The sequence below is a fragment of the Mauremys mutica genome, chromosome 13 (assembly GCF_020497125.1).
Source record: "Mauremys mutica isolate MM-2020 ecotype Southern chromosome 13, ASM2049712v1, whole genome shotgun sequence".
In the NCBI taxonomy this organism is placed as follows: Eukaryota; Metazoa; Chordata; order Testudines; family Geoemydidae; genus Mauremys; species Mauremys mutica.
Genome location: NC_059084.1, coordinates 2,920,468 through 2,941,667, shown reverse-complemented (window position 1 = coordinate 2,941,667; position 21,200 = coordinate 2,920,468). Strand labels below are relative to the sequence as shown.

Sequence of the window (21,200 nt, the reverse complement as noted above, 5' to 3'; positions counted from 1 at the left end):
GGGGGTCCCCTCCCCGCCACTCTCCCACCAGCGAAATCAGGGCTACTCGGAGCGCAAGAGACGGCAGGGACTTTTGCAGCTCAGGCCAGCCGTGTTTGCTGAAAGGATGCGTTTTCCCAGGGATGCTCAGACTGACTTGCATCCTGCAGTAGGGAGGGTGTGTGGGGCTGAGGGGTCCCAGGATTTTCCTTCAGGGACCAGGTGACGTTTCTGAATGGAAATCTCAAATGATGCCAACCGCGTTTCCACAGCTCTCCCGTTTCCTGCCCTCTGACCCGCATCGCCCCGCTCCCAGGGGGAATCGGGGCAGGATTGACTCGGGAGCTGCTTTGCCGGCGAGTCCAAGTTCCTCCCTGTGGGATTCACTCCTAGCTCCTTTTCAGGCCAAGGGACCTCGGGAAGCTCCTTGTGTATTTATTTAATTTATTGCTATATTTATTTAGTGCTGCTTCTTCTCCCTGCGGGAATCGACTGGGGAGAAACGAAACTTGTCTTCTCCATCAGGAGCTAAACTCATTGGGTTCAAAATGCATCAGCTGTGAAACTGTAAAAGTATTGACAGGGGAACAAGGCAGGCGAGGAGGCCACACAGGACACATGTGGGTTCAGTGCGACTGACAGGCCTGGGGGAGGGGCGTCTGTGTGACTGATAGGCCTGTGGAGAGGGGGTGGGGGAGTCAACTGACAGGCTGGGGCATGGGGGAGTCTATGTGACTGACAGGCTTTTGGGAGGGCGGGTGCTGCATAAGTGACAGGCCTGTGGAAGTGGGTAGTTCTGTGAGACTGACAAGCCTATGAGGGGGGAGAGGTGTGTGTGCGACTGTTGGGCCTGTGAAGACGAAGGGTGTCTGTGCGACTGTTGAGCCTGTGAGGGGAAGGGGGGCCTGTGCGACTGTTGGGCCTGAGAGGGGTGTCTGTGCGGCTGTTGGGCTGGTGGAAGGGGGCAGGCCTATGTGCAGTATGTCTCTGAATTCTGTCCTTGTTGGTTTGTTTGTGCTGCCCTAGGAGTACCTCTCTGGAGCTGCTCTGCTCTGTGACTGACAGGAGGGCTGAGGGATGAGCCAGCAAGGGCAAATTCCCTCCCGCCGCAGCCATGGGACTGACAGAAAATCTCACTATTCCCTGGCTCTAGGAGTGAGTGACCATGTGGCAGTGCAGGTATTGGGGCAAGCCCCAGCTCCTGGAGTCAGGGGAATATGTCAGAATCTCAGCTTTCATTTAAAACATAAAGGAAGATTCTAGCCCTTATTGGTGCAGAGAAAAGTTTAGACCTCTAACCTGAGTGCCCCCTAGGTGTTCAAAAACCAGAAGGTAAATTAAAGAAAACCCCAAATTCAGAAGGTTTTAAAACCAATCTCATGATTTTGAAGACACATCTCAGGATTTGGGGGATTGGCAATACTGTACACACACACCCCGCGACGGGAGGGCCATTCTGGGAGGCAGAGAGTTGCCCTTGTTCAAGTGAGTTACCAATTCTCTGACGAGTTGTGCGGCCATCACAATCCAGTGCTTTATGACGGGAGACCGTTACAGTGAGAGGAACTGGAACAAAACTTAAAACTTCTGCGGTTTCCATCCATCCCAAATCCCATGGCAATGTAGGACAAGATGCCAGGAAGGATTAAGCTCCACCAGTGCCCAGGGCCCACATGCCATAGCCCGAACTCTCAGCCCTGTTGGGTATGCCCAGCTGGTCTCCATTCAATGCCCCAGAGACAGGCAGAAAAACCTCCTAAGATCCCAGCCAACATGCCCAAGGGAAAAGTCCTTCCCAGGCACAGGTTTTGTGAGCTGGTCTGTGATGTCAAAGCCAGATTCCCCTGCTAGCCTACTGCTACCTACGCTTGTCCCTGCAGACCCAGGAGAGTGCCAGAGGAGGTGTGGCAGGGCGTTAAATCCCAATCTGGATTTGGGAAGCGCCAGCCCCGCTCCTCACGCATCCCGACGCTCCCCCTGAGGCTGCAATGTCACACTGCGGGTTTGTCCTGGGCGGTGGCTGCACCGAGCTGAGCCTTTGGGCTGGTGGCCAAGTCGGAGAGGGCAGCACCCTGACCCAGTCTGACTCAGAATGTCGGGCGGTGGGGGGGGGAAGAGGGCTTCAGTCCACCCAACAGGAAGGTCTCTGGCTGTGGACCATGCTCCGATCCCCCTGTGTCCCAATGGGCTTCCCGCATTGCCCAATCAACAGGGCATCCTGCTGATTCCGACAGTCTGGGATGTTCAGGGGCTAGAACCCCCAGCCGCCTCCCCCTCAGTCACAGAGCTGGAGTTCCCTGTGGTAGAGGCCGGTGAATAGGGAGAGAACCAGTGTTACTGCAAAGTTCGGGGGGGAGGGGTCTATTTAAATGCTCTAATTTATATTATTTATAATTTATGCTTTCGATTATTTATTTGCCATGACAGAAGGGGCCGCACCGGACCCTAGGGGCCCCTTTGCATGTGTCCTTTGAGGGTCTGAAGCTGCCTGCAGAGCGGCGCTGTTCCCAGGGCGAGAGCTCGGAGTGGGAGAAATGCGGGGCCTTCGGTGACCTTGGGGAATTCCCTTATTCCCAGATTGAGGGGCAGGGGGCCAACCCCAGACTGTAGCAGTTCCACAGCTGGCGGGAGAACCTGAAGCTAGCCTGCCACAGCTGGGCATTGCCCCTTCGAGGGGGATTCTGCACTCTGCCAATCGGGAGCAGCTGGTCAAGGCAAAGCTCTTCTCCCTCAACTTCCTCCATGCCGAAGAAGGGCTCCCTGCCCTTTGCCAGGGTTCCCGGCTTCACAGGGAATAAAACAGTCATTTCTATGCAACTTCCCCAATGGAGAGCACCCTTTGCCATGCCCATGTGCGCCAAACCTTTCACCAACACCACTGACTGCACCATCTGCGGCATGCTGCGCTTCCTCCCCATCACGTGCAATCCCACCACAACACTTCCTGTTTCCTACCTCAGATCCTGAGCCTGTGATGGACTGTCAGTCACCACGCTGTCTGTGCCAGAGAGCGTTGGTCCAAGAGACCAGGGCTCAGCCGCAACAGAGGCCTGCCAACATGCCCAGTTCTTAGATCCTCACGTATGTAGGAATGCACACACATGTACCCGTGTCCTTCTTCCAATACACAGCCTCCCATGTTCCTTTGCACCCGTGTTCTCACGTCTGCTGTCATGTTTGCAGTCTTTTCTGTGCACCTCGCCTCACAGGACACACATGCACATGCTCATGCATGCACACCTTGATTGCACAAGCGGCTCCACACACCTGCATAGTTGCATGTAAGCACCAGGTGCACAACCTCACAGGCACAATCCTACCTGCCCCACGCACTCACAGCTAATCACACCTCCGTGGACGCACATTTGCCCATAACCTCAGATGTGAACTGCGTCCCACGCACATCCTCTATACACGTAGCCTCACTTGCACCACTGCTCTGTCTGCGCAAACACACGCCCTGTTATACATGCAGAGCTTCACTCCCCCACTCACACAGCCTCACGCAGTGCCATGCACACACCTTAATTCATGCATACATAAACATAGGTGTCAGGCGGGGCGGTGCTCCGCACTGAGACATGCTCCAGAATAAAGAGAGACCTTTCTTCTACAAATACACACACACACACACACACACACACACATGCTGTGAGTATTCTTCTCTGATGGGCCCTTCCTCAATGGAACCACCGTTACCATACTTCCCTTCCCCTGGGGACGGAAGGCGGAGCACCTTCTTTTGGGGTTTATCCATGGGAGCTGTGCGTGAACCAGCCCCCTGGTTTGATTGCACTGGGGACAGTACAGGAGGGCCAGTGCCTGCTCCGTGTTTATATTGTATATAGGAAATCTGACAGCAATAATTTTCCGTGCATGATTGATTTTTCTGCCAGGTTTTGTATTTGACAGACCACGGTGAGACATGTCTACCGGGAACCGGCCACCTGCAGTATTACTTGTAATGCAATTCAGGGATATTAAAGGGACTTCTGCTACTCAGACACCTGTCTCTGGAGATCTGTACATATGGCTGAGGGATGGTTGCAGGCAAAAGCTGGGGAAACTAGCAGAAAAATATCACACACCTGTCACAAGGCCTGAGGTGCATCACACTTGAACCCGCAGGTCCAAGGACAAGTGATTTGTTTAATAAACCGTCCCTGTAAATATCTCGGGCATCAGCTGTCATTTCCCTGCTCAGCCATTGCTGAGCCAGGATCTTTTATGCTGTCCCAAGAAGCAGCAAGACGCCTGCCTGGGCTACTTTTCATTTATGAGCTATTCCTTTGGTTAATTTTTTTCCTGCGGAACGAAGAGGAAATTAAAAATCCACTCTTCATATACTGTGCAGTAGCTAGCGAGAATCCCTTCCGGTTCCAAGAGTACCTAGAGAACACACATGAACTGACTTATCTGCAGGCATCTTTAGAATCTCAAAACCAAAGCAGCAAAAAGCACAAGGGAAAGGTCCGGGAGGTGTCTGCCTTCCCAGAATGCCTTGGAGGCACACACGTGCGTCAGCCCTTTGAAGCCCACCTTCACTTAGCTCCTGCCCCTTGCAGAGGCATGAGACTGGCTGGAGCAGAACAAGCCAATGGTCCATCTGCTGTCTGAGCGCAGCCAATGTCTGTCCCTTCAGAGGAAGATGTAAAATCCCCACAATGCACCAAAACGGGCCTCTCCCTCCTCCTTAGCCCGTGCAACCCTCTGAAGTGAATGGTGCCTCGTGACTGGCGTGAGAGCACGGGCAGCTCGGGTGAGGCAGGGCAGAGCTCTGAGAGCAGGGGCACAGGACAAGGGAGTGGGATGGGCACTGAGCAAGTGAAAGGCCCCTCATGGGTTTGTCCCTGGCTTCCCTGCACTTTTCTCCAGGTTGACACACCAATGCCCCCATCTCGCAGTCCTCTGCCTTATCCCGCTCTTGCTTCTGCCAATATGTGCTGGTCTAGTGTTCCTCCTGAAGCAGGCGCTTCCTGGGCACAACCAGGCGAAGGCTCTCTTCTCCTGCTGCTGCCAATTCATTGCACACCCGGGGCAAAAGCAGAGGTGCCTGCAAAGAGCAGAAAGGGAGCGATAAGGAACTGGCGTGACCTGCAGCTCAGTCACTGGCCACTCTCCTGGTGTCAACAGTGGAATCTTTGCTGTCCTTGTGGCTTCTGCTGCTGGTCCTCCTAGTTCCTTTTTCTGGGAGCTGGAAACCGGTGAGCTCCCGCTGGGGTGAGCAATAGATATATGCTAATGCCGCCCCGCTCGTTAAAGAGCCGGCGAGGCTGGGAGCAACAGCAGAGCGCTGACCTGAAAATAAAGAGAAGTGAAGTCTTAAATAGCAGCACTCCAGTCGAAAAGCTTCCAGAGTCAGCCCCGCAGGGATCTTGAGATCTTCAAACGCCTGCCAAAAAATCCCAGGGAAGAAGCCCAGGCCCTTATTAAACATTCAGAAGGCAGATTTGAAACCCGAACATTCCAGCTGCCTGGGCTTTTCCATTCGCTCCTGCACTCACACACGCTCAAGCTGGCTCCTGGGGAATAAACCTCATTAACAGCCGTGCTCCTTTGTGGCAAGCAAATCATTTGCAATCCCAACCCTTTGAGTGGCTTTGTTCTTTGCAAATGTGGGCGGAAGAGTTAGCGAATCATGTGCAGCCTCTCAAGGTGGGGCTACACCACAGTGGCACAGCTAAGGCACTGCAGTGTAGACGCTACCTACAGCGATGTGGGGCAGTAGCTAAGGCGATGGACGGATTCTTCCATTCACCTCGCTGCGTCTACAGTGGGGGTGGTCGACCTAACTCTGTCGCACGGGGTGCGAATTTTTCACAACCCTGAGCAACAAAGCTAGGGTGACCTAAATTTTAGGTGCAGACCAGGTCTAAGTTGTCAGTAAACTTTGCCTCTGGCAGTTCACTGTTCATGTGGTTAGTCACCTGACTCAAAATGTATTGTCTCTGCTTCCTGGTGGCTGGCCGGGAAACATCTTAATTAGGAGACCTGTGACTCAGGCTCTGATTTTGCAGATGAGTCATCACGGCTGCTAAAATTCATGAAACTCTTGGGACTTGCAACTCTTTCTGCGAATACCTTGCAGCCGTCCAAATGCTCACAAAGACTTGACAATACAACCCCACAAATCACAGCAAAACGAGGACGGTGCTTTCAGCCATGAAAGTATTTGCAAATCCGGTTTGGGGGCGGGAGGGGGGTTAACTATTCACCCAGCTCGGCACAGGACTGCCTTTCACAGCCACTTACTCTTGCTTTGGTCTGCCTTCTGACGTGTAGCCCAAGGACCCTCTGGGGAAAGGACTGTGTCTTTTGATCTGGGAGCCTCCATGCACCCTTCAGGCAGGCTGATGGGCCTTTCGTTTTCATCTGGTTTTAAACTATATAAACATGCATGTGAAACTGTCCATATGTTGGATGGGTCTTTCTCCAATCACCCAGAGATCACTGACCTTGTTAAGTAAGCAGGACAAGGATCCCGTTTTCCTGGGTGTTTATGTAATCTAATGGGGCCCAGATACTGACTGGGACCTCAGGGCACTAATAATAAATATAATCATAAACAAAGAGCAGTAATTAAATACCATAACAAGTGCGTCAAATTCACAGGCAGGAGGTATCTCCACTCTGGATAATAAGACTGCCAGCTCCTACACTTTTCATCTTCAAAGCTTCTTCCACGCATTTACAAATGGATCCTCCGAACACCCCCATGACCAGACATAAGCCCTTGTATCAGAGGCCTGGTATAAGGCAGGACCCGCTCACAAAATCTGGCAAGAACAGGGCTAATATTGCAGAAATACACATTCCTAAGAAGTGCTAAGTACAGAATACTCATGCAAACACAGCCCGATACCAAGTGGTACCAGAACATCCCGATATCAAGGACGGTACAAAATATTCCCCAAGAATAAGAGGAACACACCGGCCCCTCCTAAAAACTAAGGTCAGAATGACAGGAGATAACCTGTTTGTATCAGGGTATAAAGATGGATCTCAGAGGAAGTATCTTTGGCCAGCCTAGGGGGCAGTGGAAAGTCCCAACATAGACTGATCTGCGTTCATTGTCACAGGCATACATGTCTTAGTATCCTTGTAGAGTCTGCCAGGTGCTAGTACCGTGCTTCGTCGACAATAAACCTGGCCTGGCGCCTTCGTTCCTTAACAGATCTTGTGGTCATTGAGCGGTTCGCTCAAGGTCTGCTGTGCCAGCTGTCTGCACAGAGCTGGGGCAGCACACAGGGAGAACACACACATGCAACCTAACATCTAACCACAACCAGGAAGTAGGGACCATCTCCATTTTACAGGAGGGAAACAAGACAGGGAGGGTGAGTGATTTGCACAATGCCACATCAGCAAGTCAGTGTCAGAGCTGCCTGGGAATTAGACCCCAGGAGATGCTAGCACCTAGACCTGCGTTCAGACCATGCCTCTATCAATCCCCACCTGAGTTCAATGCAAATGGGTCGGGGAATGACTGAGCTTCCTAAAAGCAATGTGGCGAGACAGGATCATCCCTGGTTGGTTTCCCAGCTGCATGGCACCAGGGGGCTTGAGCCCCAACTGACTATGTCTTCATTGCAAAAAATGACCCACGGACCATAGAAGTAGATGTTCGGGCTTGGGCTGGAGCCCAGGCTCTGAAACCCAGCAACGGGGGCAGGTCTGAGACCCCAGGCTCCAGCCTGAGCCCGAAGGTCTACGCTGCTCATTGTAGCCCTGTAGCATGAGCTCGAATCAGCTGAGCCGGGCTGAGACTTGCTGCTGTGGGACCTTTTGTTTTTGCAGTGTAGACGTACCTTCCATGGGCTCTGGAGTCTCTGCTGAATGAGCCACCATGGAGCCCCAGTGTCTCCACTGCGTGTGCACCCGCTTGTGACACCAAGATCTGCCAGGAGCACAAGGCCTGCGCTCAATTTGCTGTCTAAACATGTGTGCATCTTTAGGATCAAAACCCAAACCCATCTCACCTGCTTGCACTCACACCCGCCTTGCTAGGTACCCGCACCTGGCTTGGTTCATCGGCTATGCACACCAGCCCTCGATCAGCTTTGTTCTCACTTGTGCCAGTTACAAGGAGTAATTACACGTGGCTGTGCACCACCTTGTCTTCAGGTGTGAGAGGGAGGGGACATCAGAGCCCTCCTGTCTCTGGGCCTGCCCGAGCTGAGCACCGTCTGGGACGATGTCTTACAAGGGGAGGATGAGGGAGATGACCCAACAGAGGACCGAGCTGTAATTGGGCCACCTCTGTTATTTGGACCCAGGCTGTGGATAGATCCCAATGTAGTGCCCTCGCTTGTTACACCAACCCTCATATAGAAACCTGACTGGGATATCAATGTTCATTCCTTGCTGCTCAGTCACATTTTCTGGTTTTGTTTTAATGCAGCACCGTCCGTCCTCAGGGATTGGAAGGACATCAATGCTAGAGTCATTCAGTGCCACTGGAATGCGGCCACCTCTGGGGTGGAGAATGTAAACAGCCTATGCAGCAGGGGAAGGAAAAGTTCAGCCCGGAACAAAGTTCTGGCTCAGGACGAAAGTGGCAGGGGATTTTTAATGTCCCTGCACAGCAAACAGGACAGTAGTTCTACAGGCCTCATCCTAACGACCCACCCACAGTAAACCTCAGGATCCTAAAAGTTCTGGTAAGAGTCAGCCGGGCCAGGCCAGAGCTCCCTAAAGTGAGAGGGCAGTGAGCTGAGAGTGGGGGCTGTAGACCGACAGACTCCTACCTATAACCACCCAGCCGCTGACCCTGCCGAACTGTCACGGCAGGCACATGTCCCAACTGCCAGCTGCTTTCAGGCAGTCCTGGGGCCCACGGTCATTCTGTAGGGTTATTTATTTACAGTAGCTCTGGCTGCATGCCAGGCATGTCCCCAACATGCTGCGCAGCCCCTGCTGCAAGGAGCTCCCTGGCTAAGGGCAGTGATCACCCTGGGAGCAGAGGTTTATGTGTATGTGGGGCTGGACAATCCCAAACCGAGACATTGAGAGGCAGCCACCTCTGGGGTGGAGGGCAGGCTGGGGCGAGGAGCTAATGATTTGGTTAAAGACACTGGGCTCCTGGGACTTGCAGCCTAGGATCTTTAAGGGCCATGCTGAGCAGACAGGCCCTCGGCCTGCCCCATCCCCTGGACTCCTCGTGGGACGCCCTGACTCCGTTCTGCTGGTTCATTCTGAGTCGGCAGAGGAAGGCAGGCCCCGCCTCCAGGGGAGCGATGATGGAGCTGGCTTCCCGGCTGCCCTGTGAGCGAGGGCGAAGCACACTGCACACTGCACCTCACTGTGACTCAGCTGCACTCGCCCTGCCGGAAACAGCCTCTGCACCTCACACACAGCGGCGGGAGGTGACCCAGAACCCGGCCCCAGGCTGCAAGCACAGCGTGAAAGCTTTGTGCAACTGAGAAACCCACCCGGGGCGGTGACCCAGGCCAGGTGGAGCTGGGCTGGGGGACAGATTCCTCTGCACTCCCAAACGGTGCAATCCACGCCTGAGCGTAAGGCCTCCCCGGCAGCGCTCCGTGGGGCTCTGGGGCAGGAGTGGCTGCCGCAGGTGAGGGCAGGTGGGCAGTGGCGTGTGCTCCGAGGGGCTCTTGGCAGGGGCTGGGCCACAGCGATGGCTAGCACGGGCCCAGCGGAAGAAGACCAGGGGAACAGAAGCATCCACTCTGACAACATCCCCACCGTACACGATGTCCCCATGAGGGTGCTCATCAGACCCATCCCCTCAGCCCTGGAGGAGAGCAAGGTGACGAGTCTCATGAAAACCATCCAGGTAACACCAGGGTGAGACATCCTGGGGATGGCAGCGCTTCGCTGGCCATGCTGGGATGGGGGCACAGAGCGATGCTGGGATTGTACCAGCGATGCTGGGATGGGGGCGCTGAGCGATGCTGGGATGGGGGCACTGAGCGATGCTGGGATGGGGGCACTGAGCGATGCTGGGATGGGGGCACTGAGTGATGCTGGGATGGGGGCACTGAGCGATGCTGGGATGGGGGCACTGAGTGATGCTGGGATTGTACCGGCGATGCTGGGATGGGGGCGCTGAGCGATGCTGGGATGGGGGCGCTGAGCGATGCTGGGATGGGGGCGCTGAGCGATGCTGGGATGGGGACACTGAGCGATGCTGGGATTGTACGGGCGATGCTGGGATGAGGGCACTGAGTGATGCTGGGTTCTGGGATGGGGGCACTGAGTGATTCTGGGATTGTACGGGTGATGGCAGCGTTTCACTGGCGATGCTGGGAACGGGGCCACCTGCTAAGCCCAGGTTATGCAGGGGGTGGCCATGCCAGCGATGCCAGGGTTGTGCCGAGTGGCTGCGCTGCAGTAGGCACAGTGGCATGTGCCTGCTCTTCCTGCGTTCATCCTGGGAATGCTGAGATTGTGCTGGTAACACAGAGTTATACCAATACTGCCAGGAATGGAATGTCAGCCTGTATCTTGAGCAGGCACTGCTGCGGGGAAGCTCACAGCTGGGGTGACTGGGTGTTGGAGGGGTGAGTCTTTAGACCCTGGCGGATGGGTTGGATGGCGTTAGCTCCCTGCTGCTGTTTGACCCTGTTTCTAACGCTCTCTCTCTGCTCCCCAGGAGAAAGCGGACAAGGTGCCCCCCATAGACATCCTCTGGATCAAAGGCAGCCAAGGGGGGGATTATTTCTATTCCTTTGGGGGGTGTCACCGCTACGCAGCGTACAAGCGGCTGAACAGGGAGACCATCCCTGCCAAAATCATCCCGTCGAACATCAGCGACCTTCGCACCTACCTGGGCGCCTCCACCCCTGACCTGCGCTAGGAGCCGCTCGCTGGTCAGAACAGACCTTCCGCACCAGACCTGCGGCGGGAGCCCGATTCCTGGAGCCCAGAGCCGCCTACCTTATCTCAGAGACCCGCTATCAACCCCAGGAATGGGAGCTGCCTGCTTGACCCCTCCACACCCAACCTCACCTGCAGGGGGAGCCCTTTGCCAGACTCCAGGGACTCTGCACCTGCCACCTGGGATGTCCCAGGCTGAAGCAGCCAGGGGCACCTGTCTTGCAACGGGAGCTAAGCCCTGGACGGTTTTCTGCATTTCTTTGCTGTGTCTCTGTTGCTGCTGGTCTCCCCAGGGGCTGAGATCTGCCAGGGACCTTGAAGCAGGCTGGGCAGAAATGCCTCTACGCAGAGGCCATGCTCCCGGCTGCAGGTGGGATGGGGCGGGGTTGCAGCTGCAGGAGTGTCTATTGTCCATAAGCGTGAGGGACCCTTGCTCCCAGCCTCAATGGGCGGGCAAGGCCAGAGCCCAGATATTAAGGGAAAGGAGGGGAGGTCAGGAGTGTCCCAGCGCTCAGCTGGGAAAGGAGGGCCTGTGGGGGAGGGGGGACTTGGGGTTTATTTTATTACAGGGGGAAACTCTTGTAACCTATTTATGTAATAAAATGGAATGGGATCCATTGTGTCCCCGTGTGGCGATGTGTCCAGGAGCTGGCAGAGAACGCTGCCCGTCGTGCAAGAATCACACAGCACAGGTGCATGCATATGCCCAAGGCTTGAACCTGTGCAGCTGTGCAGACTTGCAGGTGTCAGCAGTAGGTGTGGGCCGAGCCAGGCATGCACAGGTGTGTCCGTATGCGGTGGGTGTGAGCCGAGCCAGGTGTGTCTGTATGCGGTGGGTGTGAGCCGAGCCAGCCATGTACGGGTGTGTCTATATGAGGTGGGTGTGAGCCGAGCTGGGCGTGTATGGGTGTGTCCGTATGCGGTGGACGCGAGCCGAGCCGGGCCTGTACGGGTGTGTCCGTATGCGGTGGGTGTGAGCCGAGCCGGGCATGTACGGGTGTGTCCGTATGAGGTGGGCGTGAGCCGAGCCGGGCGTGTACGGGTGTGTCCGTATGCGGTGGGTGTGAGCCGAGCCGGGCCTGTACGGGTGTGTCCGTATGAGGTGGGTGTGAGCCGAGCCGGGCCTGTACGGGTGTGTCCATATGAGGTGCGCGAGAGCTGAGCTGGGCGTGTATGGGTGTGTCCGTATGAGGTGGGCGTGAGCCGAGCCGGGCCTGTACGGGTGTGTCTGTATGCGGTGGGTGTGAGCTGAGCCGGGCGTGTACGGGTGTGTCCATATGAGGTGCGCGAGAGCTGAGCCGGGCGTGTACGGGTGTGTCCGTATGAGGTGGGTGTGAGCTGAGCCGGGCGTGTACGGGTGTGTGTCCGTATGAGGTGGGCGTGAGCCGAGCCAGGCCTGTACGGGTGTGTCCGTATGCGGTGGGTGTGAGCCAAGCCGGGTATGTACGGGTGTGTCCGTATGAGGTGGGCGTGAGCCGAGCCGGGCGTGTACGGGTGTGTCCGTATGAGGTGGGTGTGAGCCGAGCCGGGCGTGTACGGGTGTGTCCATATGAGGTGCGCGAGAGCTGAGCCGGGCCTGTACGGGTGTGTCCGTATGAGGTGGGCGTGAGCCGAGCCAGGCCTGTACGGGTGTGTCCGTATGAGGTGGGCGTGAGCCGAGCCGGGCGTGTACGGGTGTGTCCGTATGAGGTGGGTGTGAGCCGAGCCGGGCCTGTACGTGTGTGTCCATATGAGGTGCGCGAGAGCTGAGCCGGGCGTGTACGGGTGTGTCCGTATGAGGTGGGCGTGAGCTGAGCCGGGCGTGTACGGGTGTGTCCGTATGAGGTGGGCGTGAGCTGAGCCGGGCCTGTACGGGTGTGTCTGTATGCGGTGGGTGTGAGCTGAGCCGGGCCTGTAAGGGTGTGTCTGTATGCGGTGGGTGTACACAGGTCCGTATAGATGGACTATCAGATTCTGCTGCCGTCTGGAGCAGACAGCAGATGGCAGCCTTACCCCGTTGTCAGCCGACTGATGGCAGGAGCAGCAGGGCCTTGGGCTGCTTGTATTTCTCTTCCCGCCTGGGGCCAGATCTTTGCTCCGTGGGCACGAATGACCCCATTTCCTCCTGTCTCCTGGGGAGTGAGCAATCACCTCGTGCCCTGTCCCACTCAGGGCTTTCCCAGGCTGACCTGCTGCCCCCACCCCTAGAACACACTGTGCCCAGGGACCCAGCTCTCACCTGCTGCCCCAGGCACCCGAAGGAGCTGATCTGATGCCTGGCTGGCAGCGCTCGTCTCCTCTGGAGAGGGAGGGGAGCCCAGTGGTTAGGGCACAAGCCTGGGCATTGGAAAAGCCAGCTTGACTGTCCTGCTCCACCCCAGGCTTCCTGCACAACCCTGGGCACGTCACAGAGCTTCCCGGGGCCTCCGCTCCCATCTGTACAGTGGGGATAAAGCCCTGCCCTGCACGGCTGGCGTGCTGGGAGGAGAAACACCTGGATGCTTGTGGAGCACATGGATACCATAGTAATGGGAGCTACAGAAGTACCTTAGATAGATCAGCCCCAGGACTCCTGGGTTCTGTCCCCAGCCCTGCTACTGACACTGGGTGTGACCTTGGGGGACATGTCCCAGCCACGCTGGGGGACTCTTTTCATTAAGGGCCGTATGGCACTTGGCTGCCGTGGGGCTGGGCTCAGTGCAGCGTGTTCTGCCCCCCGCCCCCCCCCCCCAGCATGGAGCCGGCTCTGGAACGCTCCTAGCTCCGCACAGTTCTCAGCTGGGCCCCATCGCTCCCATAGGGATCCTCAGCCGCTGCTAAGGTGCTGCAGCTCTAAACTCTGTTCTCTGAGGATCTGAAACCCCTTTATGCCCAACCCCCCAGGAGCCGGGCGAGTCTCCCCTCCACCGCACAGAGCGCCTGTCCCAGCAGGGGCAGAGTGGGATTAAACGGAGCCCAGCCTGATGCGCTAACGGCTACCCTCCCCCCCCCACCCTAAGGAGCTTTCGGGTGAGCTCTCCAAACGTCACCCACTCAGAGCCACTCGGCCTCCCTCAGCCCGTCTCCCCTTCCCTTTGCCTGGCGAATTTTCCTTCTCAGCCAAGCACAGTGGCCTGGTAAATGCTGTGTGAGCGGCGACTCTGCAGAGGTTTAGTGACAGCCGGAGGCCAGGAGGGGGCGATGCTGCTTCTCCCTTTGGCCACAGAGCCTGCCAAGTCCTAGGAATCCCTGCAGAGAAACCGGGGACCCCCGTGGAAGCGCCGGGGCTAGGAGCATAGGGACCGACCGCTAGAGCGGAACAGAGAAATGGTCCATCTCATCCGGTAGCCTGGCTCGAGAGTGGTCCCTGCGGGGGGCTTTCAAGGAAGCCATGAGCCGCCCATGATGCACCTAATTGAGCAGTCATGGGTGGAAACTTCTTCCTGAGCACGGCTGGGCACCAGTCCCACGGCAGGACGAGCTGATCGTTTCTATTCCGCTGAGTGTAACTGCAGACACAGCTCTTATTCCGCACCTGCTTTGATCCCTAGGTCAGGGATTGAATCTGGCCGTATGCGTCTCTCCATTTCTGGAAGCTTTGCCCCAAGAATAGCCAGGAGCGGGACGCTCCGCGGGTTAGTTTTAACCTATTTCCACTTAGTGCTTGAAATGTGTCTTGTAGGGTCCCTTTTGCAGGTGTGGTTGTGCCACTAACTGTGCCAGAAACGGGCAGCCGGACTCCCCCTGCTCTTGTATGTGGTGCTGATGAAGGGAGGGGGATAAAGAAATGATGATAGAGAATTCACAGGTCTGAGTCATGAGGCTGACTCCAGCTCTGGCAGCAATGCTGACAGCAGAGCAGGCAGGCCTGAGAACAGTTTCTTAACCTTTATGGGCTCAGGACCCATTTGTAACCTTGATGGCCGGCCTGTCACGACCCCCCTCAGATGCCACCAGACCCAGTGCTCCCCCCCGCCCGCAGGGGTCCATTGGAGGGGGGGCTCAGAGCTAAGACGCTCCAGATGCTCTAAGATGCTGGTCAGATGCTCCAGACCAGATGTGTAACCCTCAATGTCAACTGGGGGTGGGGTGGTGAGCCAAGACACCCCCAAAACACAAACCCACTCACAGCCAAGTAAGGACAGAGGATAAGGGGGGATTTGGAGGCCTGGAGGTGAAGTGGGGAGATCAGGGCGGCTGGAGGTGTAATGAGGATGGAGCTGGGAGTCCTGGGGGCTGAGGAAGGAATGGGGGTGCAATGGGGAGGCTGGGGAAGGAATGGGGGGCAGAGGGGTCTGCAGGCAGTGCAGCCAGCCAATAGCTCCCCAAAAAACACACAACCCCCACCCACGGCCCATGAGGAGCAGAGGGTAAAGGGGTGGAGGGGATTCGGGTTGCTGGCGGGAGAACAGAACAGGGAAGCTAGAGGAAGGAGATGGGGGCAGAAGGGGCTGGGGCACAGTGGGAGAAGATCTGGGGGGCTGGAGCCAGGATGGGTTCTCTGATGCAGGGGAAGTTGCCTGGCTGTGGGAGAAGGGTACATCGGGGGGAGCTGACAGGGGGCAGGGCAGAGAGTATGGAAGACAGAGTGTCGTCTGGCTGCAGGGTGCGGGGTACATTTGAGGCTGGTGCTTCCCAGAGAATGTGGCACCAACTGCTCCCTCCCAGCTTCTGTCCCAGGGGCTGGCTGGCCTCAGCTCTCTGCTCTGGGTATTGTGAGCTCGGGGGACCCACTCAGGGGCTGAGACATCCTGCCCTCCAACTGGGGGATTGTAGGGAAGTCGGTTAAAGGTGGGTTCTGCAAACCCCACACTCCACTTCTGCGCACCCCAGGCCCGGGGCAGAAAGCCCTCCAGAAACACCCCACAGGCGTCACGATGCCCTCTGGGGGAGACTGTATCGAAACCACATCACAGAGAGGGCGCCCTGACTCACCCAAGCTGGGACTAGCCCCGGGCCGCTGCTCTGACCACTAGACAATACTCCTCTGGGCAGAGCCTGCCTAACAAGGCTGATTCGGGGCAGGCTACAGAAATAATAAAAGGAGGCGATTCCGGAGGAGGAGTTAATCCAGTTCACCTGGATTTTAAGGGATCTTTTACTACCAAGTGAGATCTGGGCAGTGCCCGCTGAGCTGCGGGCGCATGGGGAGGGAGATGATTAGCTGCCTGCCTATCTGCCGTATTGCCCCTCATCACGATAGCTAGATGGGCCTTTGGCTCGCCGGGCGTGGCGCGCTGCCTCCACAGGCCCGTGCCACGCTGCCTCGGGGGCTCCCACCGGTTGCCACCAGCAGCCTGCTTGCGAGCGAGCCATTTCCGTAAGCAGGCATCGGAGAGGAAGGGAAGGGGAGGGGTGGATGGGTTGCAGGGCCAGTGTGTGTCTGCAGGGGAAGGAGCCGAATAGCTGGCGCTGGAGCTGCAGGCCTGCCTGCGTCGCATCAAAGCAGCTCTCGGCCCCTCGGAGGAAGCGCAGCAGCCATTCGGGCAGAGAACAGCCCTGGCAGGCCGCTCCCTCGTGGGCCATAAATTTCACTGAAGAATTGTGGCGTGCTAAAAAGTTTCCTCTTGTTAGAGAGAGGGAAGGAGGTGGCTCCTTCGGTGGCTGCAGAGGGAGACTTTCAAAGGAACCCTGCCCTCGGCTCCACCTCCCGCACCTGGTCACTGCTCCAACAGAGGCAGAGGGGTCACCGGGAGGGACGCTGCTGCTCCCACCACTCAGCACCTCTGGGACAATCAGTTTCACTCCAGACACTGGGTGTGTGGGCCCCCTGCCCCTTCCTGGGGGGCTGGCTTCATCCCGCCTCAGCAACCCCAGCTCATCCCGGAATCCTTCCTAGATTTATGCCCCTTAACATCGGGATCGGGGTGAAATGGAGCTCAATGAAGCTGTAACTCCACAGGCAGGGATGAAACAAAGCTGCACTAATCCCCCAGCCATCCCCCACCCCACACATACACCTCACTGAGCGCTTCCTCCTCCAGCTCACCCCAGGGAGCAGCCTCGGGCTTGAAACGACCTGCTGCCGAATCCTGATCTTCCACGGTTCCATCTTCCTCTGCAAACAGACCATGGCTGCGCTTGGGCTGCCAGGGGGCTGGCTTGGCTGATCTCAGCCTCATGCCCCCACTGCCCCGTTCAGGAGAGATGGACGTCCCTGCTCGGGGAGAATTGGGCTGCAAAGGGATCCGGGGGTAAAGCGAGCAGGTCATGGAGAGAGGGCAGACATGGTCCCTTCAGCTGCAACTGCTGCTTTTCACTGTTGCGTTGTGACCCGACAGATACCGCCCGGCTGGGCGCAGGCAGACAGACAGACAGTGCTAGGACAGGCCCGTCCATCTGGACTAGCAGGTCCTGTTGCAGGTCAGGACTGTGCAGAGCTTGACCGCATGAGGCCATGCTTGGTTCTGGCTCTGGGACACGTCTCTGCTCAGGGCTGCGGGTCAGCAGTGACGCGCCTTGGCAGATGGGGTGGGCGGGAGGTGGGAGCCCCAGACTGGGAGAGCAGGAGCGATGCAGACCTACAGGTGAGCTCAGGACTAGACGCAGCCGTGGGGCAGTCTGAGCCCACGCTGTGTTTGGCAGAGGTGAGCAGGGGCGGCTTGCCCCGAGTCCTGCCAAGCCAGCGCTAGGCCTGGCCGAAGTCTAGGCCCCTCCCTAGCCAGAAGAGTCCGAGATAAAACTTCGCCCCTCGTAGCCCGTGGCTGCCAGTCCCACTGGATGCCCCAGGAGCAGGCTCTGGAGAGAGCTGCTGTTATTTATAGCTGTTTGCTCTGTCTGTCTGTCCGGCTGGCTGTCTCTCCACCTGTCCCCCTTCCCTCCTTCCCGCTGCCTGACCTGCAAGGGCTCCGGTAACGCAGACTGACAAATGACCTCAGCTGTCTCCAATCCATTCGTTCCAGCAGAGGAACAAAGGCTCTTTGTGGGACTCACTCTCAATCTCGCCTGGCTAGCGAGGGTCCCCAGGTCCGGAACTGGGACAGACTTCCCCTCCCGACAGGCGTGTAATGCATTCCAGGCTCTCGGGGATCGGCTCGCGGAGCCTGGCAGGTAGGAGACGAGAGAGGAGCTCCTGGCCTATGGAGCTTGTTGGCAAGGAGAGGGACTTAGGACGGGCTGTTACCTTTGCCCGGCAGCTGATGGTGATGCAGGGATGGGATGGGCCCAGAGCCCAGACCTTGTGCTGAACCCCCAACCCCACTCTTGTCCTTTAGGGGTAGGCACCCCACACTTCCAGAGTAGTTAACAGAGCCTCTCCCACCCCCAGAGCCAAGGCGCCAGACAGAAGCCCATCCCCTCTTTGTTGTCCCTGGAAGAAGAGACCCCCTCTGCTCTACACTGGAGCAAAAGGAGGTGGGAAGGAAGTGCCAGCTCCAAGCTCCCACTCGGAGCCCTGCCCCACCAGGCCTGTCGCTCTGCCTCTGCCAAGGCATTGTCACCCCTACTGCCACTGAGACAATGGAGACTGCGTCCACCAGAGAGATGTGTGGTGTGGGTGACTCCCTAGGGGGCGCTCTGCTCGCTGCAGATTGCGCTAGGGGGCGCTGTGCAACCAGATCTGCCATGGGTGGGATGAGACGCGAAGCCGGGGGCCGACCCTGGGTGGCCAGTAAGGGCTTGATGCTCAGAAAGCTGAAGGCCGAGGCCCGTTGGTACGCGGGGGCCAGAATACGGCCTCTGAAGGGCGCTGGGTCACTGCCCTCGTCTGACAGGGCGGGGGATGGGCTCATGGCATGTCATACAATGGAGGGAAGCGGGAACTAGTGTGAACTGGAGTAAATGGGGGGTTCTCTGCACTGTGAAGTCTTCGAATCAAGATCTGTGGCCTTCAGGAACTCAGCCAGAGGCTAGGGGCCTATGGCCGGAGTGGGTGGGTGAGGTTCTGGGGCCGGCCAAGGGCAGGAGTCAGGCTAGATGGTTCCTTCTGGCCTTAAAGTCTACTGGTAGCTAGGATCCTGCTGCAGCTGCTCCTCATGGGAGTAGCTCCTCTGAAGTCAATGGGACTACTCACGTGAGTAAGGGCTGCAGCACTGCCCAGACCTTTCCAGCTCCACCCACCAATAGCGAACCGTAGGCTGGCCAGGGAGCTCGCGAGGACAAGAACTCAGCTTCCTTTCTGCATCCCCCCAGCAGCTACTCCTCCGAAGACAGCTCATCCCGGCATGTCAGAGCCCGCACGCCCTGAAGTCACCTCCACCCTGGTGCGTGCCCAGAGAATCAGAACATGCGCCATGCTGGCTGGGCTCACCCCCACTGTGGGGAGAGGGCCGATACCAGCGTTAATGGAGCCGGCACGCCACAGAGCAACACGTAACGAGCCCCTCAGTCACCCAGCCTGGTAAATCACTCAGATAAACCTGGTGCCTCGGCCCAAGTTTCCGAGGCAGGATCTGGTTTCCAGTTGAAAGGAGGTGCAGAGCTGGATTGGATTCCCACAGGACACAGGGGCATTTTATGGCAGTTTAATGTGGTTTTCAGAAGCCTGCTCCGCCCCCCAAGAAGCAACGGGAGCTGACTCAGGGCAGTTAATATTTCCCCGCGCCAGGACAGATCAGCGTTGGTATGGGCTATATGTAACAGTCACCCCTACATGCACCTCCACACACATCTGATTCCCACATCTTTTCTGCACAAAGCCTACGTCTATAACAAGTTAAAAACAGCACTACAAATGTACCCGTTTTAATACGTTCTGTTATTTGTAACGTTCTCTACAAGCCTGAGCGTGTTATTTCTTACACCTGAACCAGTTTGTTCTTTTTCATCTGACAGAAGATGAGCGCCTGGTTTTTACTAACATTCAAATTAACAGCGAGGGCCTGGTTTTTGCTAACATTAACAACTGCACACTTGTTTTGCTCACGTATTTGCACATTAATTTCTCATGCAGTTCTAATGATTTTTTTTAAATCAGGCCCTGGAATTGTTTTGCCGTGTTTCAAATGCGGCTGAAACCAATGCAGAGCCTGATTCTGCTCTTGTTCACACTAGGAGGAATCAAAACTAACTGCACTGAAGCCAGTGGAGTCACACTGTAAAACTGGTGTGAGAGAGCGAAGGTGAGCGCTCGTGGTCTTTCATAGAATCATAGAATATCAGGGCTGGAAGGGACCTCAGGAGGTCATTTAGTCCCACCCCCTGCCCAAAGCAGGACCAATACCAAGTAAATCATGTTCATTATCTCCTCGTTTCATCAGCCCAGGGAACAGCGATTGTTACAATGAACCACCTAGCACAAGAGCAAGGGATATTTTGTGTGGGTCTTGTGGAAATATAATGGTAGCAAGCGAGGGGAGAACTTGTGTGGCTGAATCAGAAACCCACTGAAAAACCAGGGTTCTAGAGTGAGAACAGAGCTTATAAGTGCTGAGGTTCGGGTTCCAGAGAATTGTGAGCTCTGGGCTGTTACCTGGTTTATCATCCCAGAGGCAAGGCAAGCAGACTGGAAGCTCTTTGAGACAGGGCCTGTCTTTCTTGCTCTGTGCTTGTTCAGTACCCAGCTCAGGGGGCCCTGCCCCGATCTCGGAGGGACACTGTCACAGAAATACTGTAGAAGAACAAGAAGAAAGAACCTGAAACCCGACTCATTCAGCTAGGTGCGTGGTGGGAGGTTGTTCCTTTATTACTTGTCTCTAGAAAAGCCCTGATGCAAATTAAGGGGGGAAATGTTTCGAGCAACTCCTGGAAAACCAATGCTACGTGGAACAGCCAGTTTCTCTGGGTTTTGCAAACTAGCCAGACCCCACTGGAATCTCCCACCCGCAGGGGAAATCGTGGCCGCCGCTTGCCCTCAGCAATTCCTTTCCAATAATGCTGAGTTAGGCCCAGATGGTGCCCAGCTGTGCTGCTAATGAGCATGCACAGTTCCAGCGGCTGCACGTGTGAATGGCAGAGCTGCCTTTGCAAAGGATCAGAATTCCCATTGGCACAAACACTCACCTGCTTTGCACACAGAAGCTAGGTAGGTGCTCGCACACACTAGGCCAACAGTTTCATGCTTAACGTTTTTGCTAATCTCCCCTTTAAATCCAGAGCATGTTCTCCCAGCGAGGCTCCCAAATGGTTTAGACAAGGACAGTAGCTTTCCCAGCGTGTGGCCTCCCAGCACCCCCCATGTGACTTCCCTCTCTCCCAGACCAGATACCACAGTGGTGGGCACCTAGGTATCAGAACCTAGCCAGCTGCCAGCCCGAACGCCATTGGCACAAGCTCCTGGAGGCGATCACAAGACCAGGGTCTGGAGTAACACGCAACGGCACAGGAGACGGGCAGGGCCCCCAAGCTCAACAGCTGGGCAGGGACAGCCTAGATCCCAGCTGGAGCACCAGCCCCTGTGCTGGAGCTGGGAGCTTTTGTCCAAAGGGACAAATCCAGCCCCTTTCAGCCTCGCCCTCCCCCCCCCCCGCCCTCAGCTCGCAAGCACGCAG

General features: G+C 56.7%; 1 protein-coding gene across 1 annotated transcript; it reads left to right on the top strand.

Moving 5' to 3' along the window:
• Positions 1-9,193: 9,193 nt before the first annotated feature.
• Positions 9,194-11,316, top strand: SRXN1 (sulfiredoxin 1). The gene is made up of 2 exons (XM_044986200.1): positions 9,194-9,772; positions 10,592-11,316. The coding sequence occupies exons 1-2, from the start codon at positions 9,614-9,616 to the stop codon at positions 10,793-10,795; spliced, it is 363 nt and encodes a 120-aa protein (XP_044842135.1). The 5' UTR covers positions 9,194-9,613; the 3' UTR covers positions 10,796-11,316.
• The last annotated feature ends 9,884 nt before the right edge of the window (positions 11,317-21,200 follow it).